At 37.2% G+C, this 15,573-nt stretch overlaps 1 protein-coding gene and 1 long non-coding RNA gene across 2 annotated transcripts; both read left to right on the top strand.

Moving 5' to 3' along the window:
* Positions 1–1,067: 1,067 nt before the first annotated feature.
* LOC131617394 (dehydrodolichyl diphosphate synthase 2-like) lies at positions 1,068–3,311 on the top strand. Its single transcript, XM_058888688.1, has 3 exons — positions 1,068–1,590; positions 1,676–1,743; positions 1,869–3,311. Exons 1-3 carry the CDS (start codon positions 1,162–1,164, stop codon positions 2,320–2,322), a joined length of 951 nt encoding a protein of 316 aa, XP_058744671.1. The 5' UTR covers positions 1,068–1,161; the 3' UTR covers positions 2,323–3,311.
* A 2,516-nt stretch (positions 3,312–5,827) lies between these two features.
* On the top strand, positions 5,828–6,773 carry LOC131617393 (uncharacterized). The gene is made up of 2 exons (XR_009288569.1): positions 5,828–6,045; positions 6,357–6,773. It is a non-coding gene; the product is annotated as an uncharacterized LOC131617393 (long non-coding RNA).
* The last annotated feature ends 8,800 nt before the right edge of the window (positions 6,774–15,573 follow it).

The following is a 15,573-nucleotide window of genomic DNA, read 5'->3' as shown; positions in this document are numbered from 1 at the left end:
AAGATGGAACGCATACACATAGATTGTTAGATCACTCGTTTCTCTGAACACTGATACGTTGAATTTCTAGAGTTTATGTGAAATTGAGGACCCTTAAAAACATTAACATTCCTTATATATTAGTCATAATATAACCGTCTACAACTGTCAACTTAGCAAACTTTGCCACATCCTAAAACCATGCAAAACTGATTTCTGCAAGCTTTACACGTGTTTTGAATTATTGCCTGATCTTATCCATTCTAGCCTTGTTCGACTATCTCCAGTTGTTTTGTCACTTGGAAACCTCAAAAAATTTCTAAGTCCAAATTATATATCTTCGGTCTTTGTGATATTAAGAGTTCGACCAAAGTCATTTCATCCTTAATTTGACAGAAGAAATTATAAAAAAGGTTGAGACTGACCATCTCGATTTGAATATTGACTTATTTCTCAAAATTGAATTTAAACTCTAAAACTTGAAGCTTTGTGTCGAAAATCTAAGATAACACTCCCACAATAAACGAGGTCGGGTCAGACTAAAGAACTAGATTGTCCCATCTGGCTCAAAACTAACGTGAAAGAGGCCACCAAATAAAGAGACTTAAGGACATGAGATACTAATTTTATGGCTAATTGGTAAACATTATGGCCTATAATCTGACAAGAGAATCTGATTTCAATTCACGATTAAGATGTCACACTTAATCAGAAACAATCACCTTAATGCTCCTTATTTGATCTCGAGTGCTAAGAATATCAGAACTACTATATAATTTGGTGATCATCGAAGAAATAGAAGACAAATAGTTTCATCGACAAGTGGTTGAAACTTTGTTGGTTTTACCATATAAAAAGAAACACAACTCGATGAAATATTCTCTTATCTATTATATTTAAATAATACTTATAATAAAAAAAATACATTTTACATATTTGTAAATTAGAAGGTGACAAATTATTATGATTGTGAGTAAATTATTCATATTTTGAACATGACAATTCATGTCTCACGTTTTTATTAACGTGCTACATACAACACAACCAACAAATTTTGTCTTATATTTATTGTTTTTCCTTATAAATAGGATATCCCTTTACACTATAATAACACCTTCCATTTCTCACATGCATTAGCAAGTCAAGAGAACCCTTATCACTTTCCTTCACATTATTGCTACCATGTCTGCGTTAAGACTCCCCATTCCATTACAGAAAACTCTAATAACATATTCTACACCAAACACAACCATCTCTTATAATTCTAATCATTACTCTTATCAAAATTTTCTTCCATATTCTTCTGAAGTTTCTAAACCCGTTACCAAACGCTGCACAATCTCCATGGCTTTTAAGCATGAAGTGAAAGATGAAACTTTTCCCGTTTTGGAGGCATTGCCTGCAGATCTGCAGGCGGAGCTGATGCCGAACCATGTGGCGGTGATAATGGATGGGAATGGGAGGTGGGCAAAGATGAAAGGGTTATCGGCGTCTGCCGGTCACGATGCCGGTATGAAGTCGTTCAAAAGGATGTTGAGGCTATGTTATAGCTGGGGAATAAGGGTTCTCTCAGTTTTTGTGTTCTCTACTGATAACTGGAATAGGCCCAAGGTTATTATTAATTACACTTCTTAGTTTAATTCACCTGGATTTTGATTTTGCTTAGATTTTTTAATTTGTGATGGTGGTGGTGTAGGTGGAAGTTGAATTCTTGTTTGAACTCGTGGAAAGATTAATACATTCTCAAATTGAAGAATGGAAAAGGTGTCAAATTCTCGTTATTCTATGAAGCACGGACACCAAAAACACGACACCAAAAACACAACATATATAATATTTAAAAATTCTAATATTTGAAAATTTATAACTAGAATTGACTTATTATATAGGGATGGAATTAAAATATCTATGATTGGAGATACATCAAAGCTCCCTAGTTCTTTGCAAAGAACAATAACTAGTGCTGAGGAAATTACAAAGGAAAATTCAAAATTCCAAATTATTATGGCGGTTAACTATGGTGGAAAATCCGATGTTGTCCAAGCATGTAAAAGTTTAGCCAAGAAAGTGAAAAATGATCTTATTCTTTTAGAAGATATTGATGAAAACATACTTGAAAATGAGCTGGAGACAAACTGCACTGAGTTTCCTTATCCGGAATTACTGATCCGGACAAGTGGAGAACTTAGAATTAGTAATTTTTTGTTATGGCAATTGGCATATACAGAATTTTTCTTTAACAAAATACTTTGGCCAGATTTTGGGAAGGATGAGTTTATAGAAGCTTTAATATCATTTCAACATAGAAAGAAACGTTATATGGTGGTGGATCTTATTAATTAATTCACAACTATTTATCTTCCAATGTCGTAGTGATGATTTATTAGAAGATAAAGTATCTTGCTTGTCAAGAAATGGTTGTTTGATAAGTCGTCGAGGTGTATTTGTTCTTTTTTTAATTGGTTAGTGGATCATATTCTTAGTTTGTGTCAATAACGGTTCAAGTATATCATATGATTTTCTTGTCGGTGTGGTCCTTAATTGCGTGTAAAGGTTTTCTACTTTGTTCATGATAGTTCAATTTCCCTGACTCTAGCCTGGCTATTTTTGTCTATTTTTCGATCGATTTTTTTGTTTGATTTTTCTTTCGCTTTTTGTTTTGTGGTGTAACTTTTGTTTCGCTTTTTCTTGTTGTATAAGAATAGAGAAAATGAATATTTTTCTATGTGCCTGTGAATATCTGGATGTGATCGAATTTGTTTAAATGCCTAAAGGGCTGAAGGTGATTTGGGGGGCTCAGATACCATCAAAACTGAAGATATTTGGTTGGAGAATTCTGCATGATAGATTGCCGACGAGGAAAAATTTGCCGTGAAGAGGAATTATTTTGCATAACAAAGGGGATCTGTGTGTGTTTTGCGAGCAACATAGCGAAAATCCAAATCATATTTTCATATTCTGCTCTAGGATGCAAAGGTTGTGGTCAAGTATTACGCTATGGCTGGATATTGATACTCACCGTGCAACAGACTGCTACAGCCAATTACAGTTGAGCGTTTCCTCATTGACGGGAAAAATGCAGAAAAAAAGGGCAGCAACTATTTGGGTGACTATTTGGCGGTGCATTTGAAAGTTTCGAAATGATATGTTAGAATTCGGTTCTGTGGTATTCTTGGTGGTGGCTTGCTATAGAAGCCAAAGTTAGAATTAGGTGTAATTTTTATGAGTGGTTTAAAAACCCGTCTATGTGCATGTAACTAGAGGTTGCTGGGTTCAGGTTTTACCTGATTTCTCTTGTAAGGGTTGAGTATCCCTAATACTATCTTCTTTAATACAAGAGTTATTTATGAAAAAAAAATATAGAAATAAATATGTGCAAATTTTTTTATGGCCTGGTAATAACCAATGTAATTTTTCCGTGACTCGGGCATACCATTTACTATTATGTAATTATCAGAGTTTATATACTTATATAAAGTGACAAGGTTTGGATGCTTAAGACTCTAGAGTGTGTTAGGAATTTTGTGTAGTTATTGCGACATGGAGGGTTTGGAAAGCTTATTGGGCTATGACTTGTCATGACTTCTGACTTAAGAATGAAGGAATGCAATAAGATAAAGAAGGTGATCACTAAACCGGAGTAAACTCAAAAATACCCTTTTGTATCATCAAGAAATTGAACTTCGGACGCTCAAATTATACAAAAAATCACTTCATAAGAAAGTCACCCTATCCAAATAAAAAAATGTCATGATTTCAATCTCCAAACTAACTCCAAGAACAATATTGCATGTATGTATTGTTTGTGTGTGTTAAAAAAATGGTGAATTCAGATTTCAGTCTTCTGACTAACCTCCTCAAGAACAATATTACATGTATGTATTGCTTTTATGTGTTAAGAAAGGGTGAATTCAAATTTCAAAATCCAGACAAATCCTTGAACAATGTTTTACACATTACTTGGGTGTTTATTTCATAACAATGGAGTGCATCCGGATTTCAAAATCCGGACCTAAAAAGTATTTTACACCCTGTCTTGGTGTCTATTTCATAATTATGGGGTGAATCTGAATTTCAAAAAATCAAACAAACCCCTAGAAAATGTTAGAAATTCGGTATGATAATCCTGGATATCTTCGAAGAATCGTGTTCGTTCACTTTCCGAACAAAGTATTTCGACCCTATTCTTGTCTGGGTTCACAAAATCTTTGCGGGGATAATTCTCGAAGAGCAATCTGTTTTCTAACAATAGAGAACAGATCAGGATGTAGAGAGGAAGTATGATTTCGTTTTTCAAAATCGAGGCCAAATGACTCCATATATAGGAGACCAATAACAGAAAACGAACAGACACACCTTTTCGGAAAAGAACGGTCATGTCTGTTGGGAAAGGGTACAACTATTCAAACGAACAGACACACCTATTCCAGCCACGGGCGCTGCCCCTTGGACCCCGGCACGGCGTAGCCCCGCACCCCGCCAAGGGCTCTGCCCCTTGGACCCCGACGAGGCGCTGCCCCGCACCCTGCCAGGGGCTACGCCCCTTGGTACCCCCCGTTTCTATTATTCGTATTCAATTACACGTTTGGCTCGACGAGCGTGCACTCCGCACTACCCTAACTCGTTTCAAACTTAACGCATAATTGCATTGGCCTATAGTAAATCACATTACTACCAAAATACATTGATGATACTAAAATCACCAACAGAAAATATTTTAAACCCCTTGACATTAATTAGGATTTTTTTTTTATAATTTTAAAACCATACAATATTCACAATACAAACCATACACATAAGCCAAAGTCGGTCATAACTAAGATCCAATTTTTATAACTGATTTAAAAATCATACATCAATCATTCATAAAATACAACAAACCATACAATTTTTTAAAATATTTACATGAAAATACTAATAAAAATATAACTATTGGTATATCTAACACCGATGTTCCTCCTCTTCCTCCATTATTCCAATGCATTTCGTGCCTATGCTGACATTATCTATAGAGTGACCCTCTCAAGAGAGCCTTTTTGAAACTCTTCTCTAGCTATGACCTCTCTCCCGATAACACCAATATAGAGAAATATAGATAATACATCACCGATATGGTCCACACATGTCTACTCCTCTTCTAGTAACTCTTTATGAGCTGGCCTAAGAGGATCTCTTTCTGGCTCTGGTGCCATATACGAATGAGACTCTCTATAAAACTATTAGACGCAATTGTATATCATACACCATAGAGGAGGAGCTGAAACACTACTTATATTCTCTAGCACCAGATGCTCATAGGAGTCCGCATATATCGCATCAATATCTCTATGGAGGACAATGGCATGAGCATCTACTGTGGGGTCCCTAGATTTACCATGAAAATACTCAAATTGTTGCAATACTCACTCAGATGTGTTAGGGAGACAACCAGTGTCATTAATTTAACCTATTTTACCAAGAACTTGTCATCAACTTCTCCAAATTAGCTATATATCTGTAAATTTTTCAACTAAATTTGAGGATCAATATTTTTTTCTTTTGTGTCTTTGGGATGATCATAACCATCTTCCACTAGCTTCCACAGCTCTAGATCTTGAGAGAGAAAAAATACTTATCTTTTTAATACTCAAATCTTTCTCCATCAAACATATGAGGTCTGATTGAATAATATTCGTTTGTTCCTTCATCATTAACATTTGAATTTTCAATCATATTTTACTCAAAAGTCTTTGAAAATTTCTTTACCCACCTCCCTATGGGTGGTCACCTCCTGCGAAAAACCAAAACTACCCCTGCTTCGGAAGTTCATTTCCGAAAGCGTGTTTTTTTTAAAAAATTGACTTACTTCGGAAGTTCATTTCCGAAACAATTATTTCGGAAGTTCACTTCCGAAATACTACGATTTCTGCAGATTTATCAAAACACTCCCCCTCCCCCAATCATTTACCCTAAATCAAAACAAAAAGTGGCAGAGGCGAAAATTTGTGCAAACGGAATTCCAAAGCTGCATCAAGGCTCCAATCACACTGCTAAACAACATTCAAAAGCCCTCAATCCTAACACTTTGTAAGTTTTGAAATTTTTAGATCTATTATTCAAATGCATGTTATTTAGGGTTTTAATTACATAAATGATATATGGCTAGGTTGTTAGTAGTATTTAGGTTGTTTAGAAGCATTTTGATTTGGTTTGAAGGTTGATTTAGGGGTCTGGCATGGAAGTTGCAGAAAATTGCATCGCAGGGGTGTTTCGGAAGTTCATTTCCGAAAACACCTCCATCCCAGTTTTCGGAAATGAACTTCCGAAATATATCAGAAGTTCAAATTTTTTTGTTTTTTATTTTGTCTCGCATATTAATCGATTTCAACTGTTTACAGGAACATGTCAGACAACCAACAAGCACGCAGGACTGCGTCTTCTAAAGAGGGCGCTAAGGGAAGAAAGAGTTCTTCAAAGAAGGAGGTGAAAGAGGTGAAGGAGGTGAAGGAGGTGAAGGAGAAGAAGAAGCTTTTGACTGGTTCTGCTTCTCGTCCCCTGGGAGTCCATGGCTCGGACGCGCAGGCTCAGCCTTCAGGCGTGATCAACGCTGATGGTTCTGATAATGAGTGGGATGAAGATTGGTATAATTATCTTCATTCGGAGGAGTTCGCTCGTCGAGAAGAATAACGTGTTTTTATTTTGTTTGATGTGTATTTTGTAACGCTCGTCGGGCAGAATAACATGTTTTTGTTTTGTTTGACGTGTCTTGTTTTGTTCTGATTTCGGATTGTATCGAATAATGTTTTTGTATTGGATTTATCATCTTAGTTTTTGGAAGTGGTAACCGGGGCTGGAACATATGACGGAGGAGGTGGATGTCCGGAGGAAGAAGAACCGGAGGTACGTCCACCGCGACACAAAGGAGCCAATCAATGTAAGCTATAGTTTATCATTATCATCTGGGGACGTCATTTCTAAAAAATCAAGATTAAAAATAATAAGATTTTTTTCCCAATTTTTTGTAATGACGTCCCCTGATGATAATGATAAACTATAGCTTACATTGATTGGCTCCTTTGTGTCGCGGTGGACGTACCTCCGGTTCTTCTTCCTCCGGACATCCACCTCCTCCGTCATATGTTCCGGCCCGGGTTACCACTTCCAAAAACTAAGATGGTAATATTATCGTTGTAATCTTCACCCGATTAAATAAAGCGAATTGAAACTTTAATTTTCGTTGGAAGTCTTTTTTTCTCCCCACCACTCTCTCATCCCCACCTACCCGTGTTCAACAATATGTAACTTAAATTTTATGTAATATTATCGTTGTAATCTTCACCCGATTAAATAAAGCGAATTGTTGTTGTTTTTCATTTTATTCTGTCCAGACCTATTTTCGGAAGTGCATTTCCGAATTCCTCCAAGGGGGGTGCGCTCGGAGATGAACTTCCGAAACACCACATTTTCTGAAAAAGTCACTTTATTTCGGAGATGAATCTCCGAAATCAATATTTTATATTAAAAAAAATACGTTTTCGGAAGTTCATTTCCGAAAACACCTTTTTCAAGAAAAAAAGTACAGTTTCGAAAATGAACTTCCGAAACAAGGGGTATTGTGGTAAATTCACCGGAGGTGGCCAAGAAGGTTGGGAGGTGGGTGAAGAAATTTTCAAGTCTTTTAATATTACACTATTAATTAAGTGCTTAAATAAGAGTCCAGACCTCTTAAGCAAACTGAAAGTGAGAAGAATACGAAAGAATTGGGATTTGAAATGTATTGACCGATTTGAACTTTTTTTATATGTGTTCGAATGAAACTCAAGTAAATCATAAAAGATGATAGATACAAACAAGTGTTTACAAGTATCATTAAACTAAGGATATAAACAACTCTAAATAAAAATACAATTATTTTGTGTCTTTAAACAAAAATTGTGTACAATGAAATCACTTGTTTGCTTCTTTCGTGACTTTGAACTAGAGCTTTTTCTCTATATGACCTTCTTTTGAAATTTAATTTTTTTTTCAAGTTGATTCTCAAATGTTTATTCATAGTGTATTTCTTGCATTGGTGGGATTTTTTATGAATAAAACATTAAGAACTTGAGTCTTTATATAACTTCCTTTTTTAGATGATCTTTATCTCATGAGAAAGGAGTTGTTGAGATCATTTACTATTTTTACATGCTATTTTGTACTCTTAACAATTATAGATGGTTTTGTCGTGCATGATGATGTACCTTTTGTCACACAAATCTTGTATCGTTTGTCCCTTATGTACCAATGGTTAGTTGTTTTAGAACTCAATAGTTTGAGACAGAGAAAATAAAAACTAAGTTATTATATTAGAGAATATACTTAGATGATGTTTTCCAGAGGAATGAACTCATAGAGGATAGCAACTTCATCTTTAATCAAAGAATCATATATGTTGACTTTAAATCTTTGAGTTGACTAAAGGAACTTGTCATTGCTTGAGCACTTAGGACTAGGAAATATCATTGTCTATTTGTTCCAGAGTAAGTCACCATGTCTAACGCTTAGAGGTTGCTTCAACTCCGCATTAATGAAATACTTATATGATCACTGGGTTAGATAAAATCTTCTAGTTTATCTACTAACCAGAGAATTATTTGTATAACTTTTTTCTTTTACTTTTTTTAACAAATAAATTTTAAAAAATCTTATTAGAAGCAATCTATACATATAACAAATGTTAGACAGTAAAATTATTCTCTCACAAGTTCCTGTTCATTTCAAATTCCCGGATTTTATTCACGTTTCTGTCGATGGCCGTCCTTTCAAGCTATCTATTAGGGAGGATACTATGGGTCAATTCAGGCTTTCTCCAGGTAAACCTAAATCTCTCTCTTCTTCTGAGATTGATTCTTCTGAATCCGATAACAATAGCTGCGACCTCGACATAGTTTATAAATCCGATTCTTCTGTGAAAAGTATTAGACACCGTTCTCCTTCTATTAGTGACTGTAGGAATGGTCCTATTATATGCCCTGTTTCGCCGGTTCATTATGTTCCGTCTAATGATTCTGTTGGTTCGGGGGAGGTGGGAAGTGAGGGCAGCGGTTCTGTGTATGGCAGACATGGCGATAGGAGGAAGGATGTGGCGGAAGTTTCCGTGGGGTCGGAGGATAAAAATGTTGCATCTTATGGTTTTGGTGTGGGGAGGAAAAACGATATGGTGGGTTCTGAGGGGCTGGCGGGCAGTATTGGGTTGGTTGCTGAAACTCAGTGCGCCGAGGGAGGTGGAGATGGAGTTAGCGAGACCGTGTTTGGAAATTTTGACGGGGATTTATGTCGTCTCAGGAGGGTGCGGGATTTATAAGGAGTTGGTGTTCCGTTGGAGGGAAGTGGAAATAAGAAGGTGACTGGTTCTTTAGAGGAGAATTGCAAAAGTGGGAGGAAGAAAATTAGAATGAAATGTTTGAATGGTGTGGGAGGTTTGGGTAAGGGGTGGGTGAACAAAAGAAGGTCTGGGAAGGATATTAAAAGAACAAGAGGAAGGAACAATTTTGAGAAGTTGGATGAGGGTACCAAGAAGGGCTCATTAGATAAGTTTATCTATAAAGAAGGTGGGGGACAAAATAGTGGTTCGGTATCATTGTTCTATGACACTCAAGGGGAGGATTCCGATATAAGAAGAAGTAATTTTAGACAATGGGAATTCTTGAAAAATGATGATTCCGGTAAGTTGTGGTCGGCGATAGTGGCGTTGGGTGTGGTGGAGGAGGAGGGGCGAAGTAAACTTCTTAGTATAATTGAGGATCTAGAAAGAGAGAAGGACAAAGAAGGGAAGGTAAGGAGGGAGTCAAACAACGGTTCCTAATGATCATAGGCTCCTTGAACATTAGAGGGGGGATGAATGTTCTCAAGAGAAGGAGAATTTCGTCTTTGATTAAGAGGGGTAATGCGGATATTTTTTTAATTCAAGAAACAAAAGTTGTGTGTATGGACGATGTAACGGCTAAACATTTTTGGAGAGATACGGAGGTGGGGTATTCCTTTTCCAATTCTTTGGGGCGTTCGGGGGGAATTCTTACCATGTGGAAAAAGGACGTTGTTGATTTCGAGAATAGTTTTAAAGGGGACGGTTTTGTGGGAATCAAAGTGTCGTGGAACAATCATTTCTACTATGTGGTTAATGTTTATTCTCCTTGTGAGCATAGAAAAAAGAAAGCGTTGTGGAAGGAGCTTCTAGGTTTGATGGAGAAATTCAAAGATGGGGAATGGATTTTAGGAGGTGATTTTAACGCTATTAAAAATGGAGGAGAAAGAAGAGGAAGGGCGGTTTCGGAGAATCAAAGAGAGATGAATTCTTTTGCGGAACTCATAGATAAGACTCTTTTGGTGGACATACCTTGTAAAGGGAAAAAAATTTCATGGTTTAGTGGAGATGGCAAGTCGAAAAGTAGAATTGACCGGTTCTTTTTATCTAGTAAGGTTGTGAGTAGATGGGAGGTGATTGGCCAATTCATTGGAGATCGGGATGTTTCGGATCATTGTCCTATTTGGGTGAAGTCGGACAAGGTGAATTGGGGGGCTAAACCTTTTAGATTCAATAATGAGTGGTTCGCTTTTGAGTCCTTCATTCCGTTTGTGGAGGGAGAGTGGACGAGTATGAAGTTAGAGGGAAGAGGTGATTTTGTTTTAAAAGAGAAGCTTCGGCTCTTAAAAGACAAACTTAAATGGTGGAATAATGAGGTGTTTGGGAGGATAGATTTGGAGATGGAGGATGGGGTCCGTGAGATGAACTTAGCCGATGAGAAGTTAACGGAGGATGATTATGCTAACTTTGATGTGAATATGTGCTTGAGAAGGGAAGTGTGTGGTAGATTTTGGAAGAACTTAAGGTTAAAGGAAAGTATGCTTCTTCAAAAATCTAGAGTGAATTGGCTTAAAGAAGGAGACAACAATAGTGGTTTTTTCCACAAAATTATGAAACAAAGAAGAAGGTTGAATCACTTAGGGCCTTTAAATCACGAGGGGAAGATGGTAGAGACGGTGGAGGAAGTGAGGGAAGCGGTGTTCAATCACTTTAATGAAAAGTTTTTTGAAGACGATAGGGTGAGACCGACTTTGGATGGAATTCAATTTAGGTCTATTAGTGGAGGTGAAGCTTCGGAAATTGAAAAACCTTTTCTTGAAAATGAAATAAAAGAGGCGGTTTGGAATTGTGGGGGGGACAAAAGTCCGGGCCCGGATGGGTATTCTTTCTTGTTCTTAAAGAAGTGTTGGCATATTATCAAAGATGATTTCGTTAATTTCTTCAAATCTTTCTTCGAAGGGAATTTCATTTCAAGGGCGGTGAGTTCTTCATTCCTTACTCTTATCCCCAAATGCAAAAGTCCCTTGAGTTTGAACGATTATAGACCTATTTGTTTAGTGGGGTGCATGTACAAGGTGGCGGCTAAGCTTTTGGCGGGTAGATTAAAGGGGGTGCTTAATTCGATTATATCAAGTTCTCAAAGTGCTTTTGTTCCCGGAAGACAATTGTTGGATGGGGTTTTGGTGGCGAATGAGGTGGTAGATTTTGCTAGAAAAGAGGGAAAAAATTGTCTTCTTTTCAAGGTCGATTTTGAGAAGGCTTATGACAAGGTTAATTGGAGTTTCTTAAGATACATGCTAAAAAGGATGGGATTTTGTGATAAATGGATGAGGTGGATGGAATTGTTGATTTTTAATAGTAAGATGTCGGTGCTTGTGAACGGAAGCCCTACAAAGGAGTTCTCGGTTCATAAGGGTTTGAGGCAAGGAGACCCTCTTTCTCCTTTCCTCTTTGTGTTAGTGGCGGAAGGATTAACGGGTCTTGTGAAGCAATCTATCCATATCGGAGAACTTCAAAATTTTACACTAAGTGATTCTTGTAGTGTGGACATTCTTCAATTTGCGGATGACACATTGATCATGGGGGAAGGGAGTTGGAAACATGTCCGTGCTTTGAAAGCGGTGCTTAGGGCCTTCGAAATTGTTTCGGGGCTAGGCATTAATTTCCATAAAAGCAAATTGATTGGGATTAATACTAATGTTCATTTTTTGGAGGCCGCGTCTCACTTTCTTTCTTGCAAATTAGAAGAGTCTAACTTTCATTTTCTTGGTATTCCGATTGGTTGCAATCCGAGGAAGGAATCTACTTGGAATCCTATCGTGGCTAAAATGAAGAATAGATTGGAAGGTTGGACAAACCGATTATTGAATTTAGGTGGAAGAGTTACTCTTTTGAAGTCCGTGCTTAGCTCCTTAGCTATCTTCACCATGTCTTTCTACAAGGTTCCGTCTAGAGTGGTGAAGAAGTTTACTAGTATTCAAAACAAATTTCTTTAGGGGGGGGGGGAGTGGAGGAAAAGAGGAAAATTCATTGGGTAAAGTGGAGCGATGTTACTTTGCCTTTTGAGGACGGAGGGTTAGGAGTGAAAAATATCAACTTGTTCAATTTTGCTCTCCTTTGCAAATGGAGATGGAGAATTCTAGAAGGTAGTAATTCTTTATGGTACAAGGTTTTGAAATCTAGGTACGGTGACTTAACCCCCATTGTTTGCGATGATGGAAGAGGGAGTAAAGTTTTCTACAATTGTTCCTTTTGGTGGAAGGATTTACTTAAAGTTAATTCTTTTTCCTTTAATGATCCCATTGTTGATAAGTGTAGATTTAAAGTGCTTAACGGTTTTTCCATTCCGTTTTGGGAATCCTCTTGGTTGGATGAGAGACCCCTTAGAGAGGTTTTTTCGGTTATCTTTGATAAGTCGTGTTTGAAAAAGGTTTCGGTTGCGGCCATGGGAGGTTGGGAAGAGGGTTTATGGAAGTGGGAGGATTTAGGTGTGAAAGAAGGGGTGTTGGGGGATGAAGGGGCCGATAGCATGTATGGCGCTCTTAAGAGCCGGTGGGAGGAATTTGGGGGAATGAAGGAAGGTAGGGACGTCGTGGTGTGGATGGGAAAGGCGGATGCGGGCTCGACTTTTTCGGTTGCCTCATGCTACGACTATATTAGGAGGCTTCGGACTCCTCATGGGCCTTTTGAAAAAAATCATGAGGCGTTTGGGATTCTTTGGAAATCGGAGGTTCCGTTTAAAGTGAAGGCGTTTGGTTGGAGACTATTCCGAAATAGACTTCCTACTTTAGATCTCTTGGTGAGACGGGGCATGACTATTCCCGCGGATAGTTTAAATTGTATTCTTTGTGATAATTGTGTGGAGAACAAAAGACATTTCTTTTTTTCTTGTGGAGTGGTCAAGAAAGTGTGGTTGGAAGTTGCCGTTTGGGTGGGAAAAAAGGAGAAGGAAGAGGAAGATTGTAAAGCTAATTTTTTGGAGTGATATAACTTTTTCCGTTTTAAGAAAGTGAAAAAAGGGAAGGAGGGAATGATTTGGCTTGCTTGTGTTTGGACTCTTTGGATCCTTAGAAACGGTGTGCGTTTTCGGAAGGATAGGTGGAGCGTTAACGATATTGTTTGGAATATTAAATCTTTAGCTTGGAAGTGGATGTTTTGCGGTAAAATTACACATCCCAATTTCTCCTATTACGAGTTTGTAACGGATCCTTTGTTTTTCCTCTCGTTGTAGTAGTTGGTTTGTAATTTTCCTTTTGGTCGGGTTTCTTCCCGTATCCGCTTGTAAAGGTTTGGAGAACCCTTTGTTCTCCTTTTTCATTAATATAATATCTCTTGCTTACTAAAAAAAATTTTTATTATCAAACCTAAAACAAAGATCGTTATTTTTCAAAAAAAATATTGGTTTAACATTTCTGATCTAAACCCAACAACACATAAAATTTTTCCTCTCGTTATTTTTTTAAAGCTGAAACAAACAGATCGCATAATATCACTCTATAAAAAAGTGTTAAGTCCATTACCCGCCATCTTTCAGACTAGGGGTGGCAAAACGGACCGTGACTCGCCGGCCCGGCCCGCACACCCGCCAAAAAATGGCGGGTTGGGTTGGAATTTTAGGCCCGCCGCTCGCCAAAGTCCGCCCCGCCAAAATCCCCCGCCCGCCATAGCCCACTCCACCAATGCCCGTCGCCCGCCAAAGCCCGCCCCTCCTCTAAAATTCCATCTTTTTTAGTTAATTCTAGTAATTTCAATTCTTGATGGTTTATTTTATATATTTATTTATAAATATATGTAATACTTTTTTTAAGTAAAATTTATTAAAAAGTAGCTTTTATAAAAAATTAGTGAAAATTTTAATTAAAAGGTAAAAAAAATCTATTAATCTATTAAAAAAATGAAAAAAAATATAAATAAAAATAGGCGGGCAAGCCCACCACCCGCCATTTTGGCGAGACGGACATGATTTTTATGTCCATTTTATTTGGCAGGCATGCCCGCCCCGCTCGTTTTTTGGCGGGCTTAAGACGGGGCGGGCGGCCCATTTTGCCATTCCTATTTCAGACCACTTATAAATTTAATTCCCTTGAGTATTCAAAGTACAAATATTTCTCCCGCAAGTAGAAGATGCACGCTCTCCCGCCCACCTAACTAATGTCCATAAGTCCATTTCCCCCACTTAATTCATCCCATATCTACATCATAGCTCATTTTTACACATTAGAATCATATGAAAGTATCCTCTACCTTCAATTAGCTAACGATATTAGAATCTTGCTGTAAATTTTTAGTTACTGTTATAACATGGTCGAATAATTTATTACTAATGTCAGTGCATAATCATTAAACTTATTTTCAAAAATGTGAGATATTGGATCGAACTCTAGTATTGTCGAAGGGTAGCTTCTTGGTTCGACAGTTCGACAGAGTTAAGCATGAAGTCGAAGTATTGTTCACATGCTGGTGTCGAAGTGTGCATGCTGAAGTCGAAGATGGGTCTAGCATGCAGATGTCGAAGATGCTAGGGTTGTTAGCATGTTAAATTAGGTTTTAGTGTTTAAACCCTAATTTGTTAAGTTAGCTTGTTTATTAAGTTGACTTGTGTAATGGGCCTTGCTGAAAAAGCCCATTAGTTAGTATGTTAGGTTTTATTATAAATAGCATACTAGTCTCTCATCATTGCTAAGCTGCAAATCCTAATTTAGGGTGAGAGAGGTTATTTGTTATTCTTGTAAACTTGTAATCTTGTTTTAAGAGAAAGTGAAAGAATAGCAGTTATAACCAATTTTTGTGTTCCTCTTCTTCCTTGTCCTTTATTCTTCCTTGTTTTATACTTTGTTCTTGGCATTGAATTCACAACAAAAAAATAAATTAATTTTATTAAACTCAATTATGTTAAAAATAATTATTTTCATCACCAATTCATATACATACTAAGTCCTTTCTCATAATCATTCCTTGCGTTTCTACTAAAAAGATTCTTCTCAAGATATTGTGGAGCATAGTCGCCCTCACGTATAGATGCCTTCCAAATTCAAACAAACAAATATTTTTCTTTATCTTCGTCCCATTCTTCATGTTACATGCAATCTCTTGTTTCATATTCAAGGCAACAAAAAAAGATTAACAATTGCATTTGGCGGAATCAGATCTGGTTATACTTATACGCAATATGCATATGACATAGTCAGAACTCAAAAGTGTAGTTTATTACAAGAAAACGTGACTGTCACGATGACACCATGTTTTAATTTCTATTAACACCAATCCCCTCT

This window comes from Vicia villosa, linkage group LG7, assembly GCF_029867415.1.
Source record: "Vicia villosa cultivar HV-30 ecotype Madison, WI linkage group LG7, Vvil1.0, whole genome shotgun sequence".
NCBI lineage: Eukaryota > Viridiplantae > Streptophyta > Magnoliopsida > Fabales > Fabaceae > Vicia > Vicia villosa.
The sequence above is the reverse complement of the archived record's forward strand: the minus strand, read 5'-3'. Positions and strand labels throughout refer to the sequence as shown.

Excerpts from the sequence above, each read along its gene's own strand:
- LOC131617394 (XM_058888688.1), top strand. The coding sequence starts at position 1,162 with ATGTCTGCGTTAAGACTCCCCATTCCATTACAGAAAACTCTAATAACA. Across the intron at positions 1,591-1,675 it reads ATAACTGGAATAGGCCCAAG|GTGGAAGTTGAATTCTTGTT; the intron begins GTTATTATTAAT and ends GTGGTGGTGTAG. Across the intron at positions 1,744-1,868 it reads CAAATTGAAGAATGGAAAAG|GGATGGAATTAAAATATCTA; the intron begins GTGTCAAATTCT and ends CTTATTATATAG.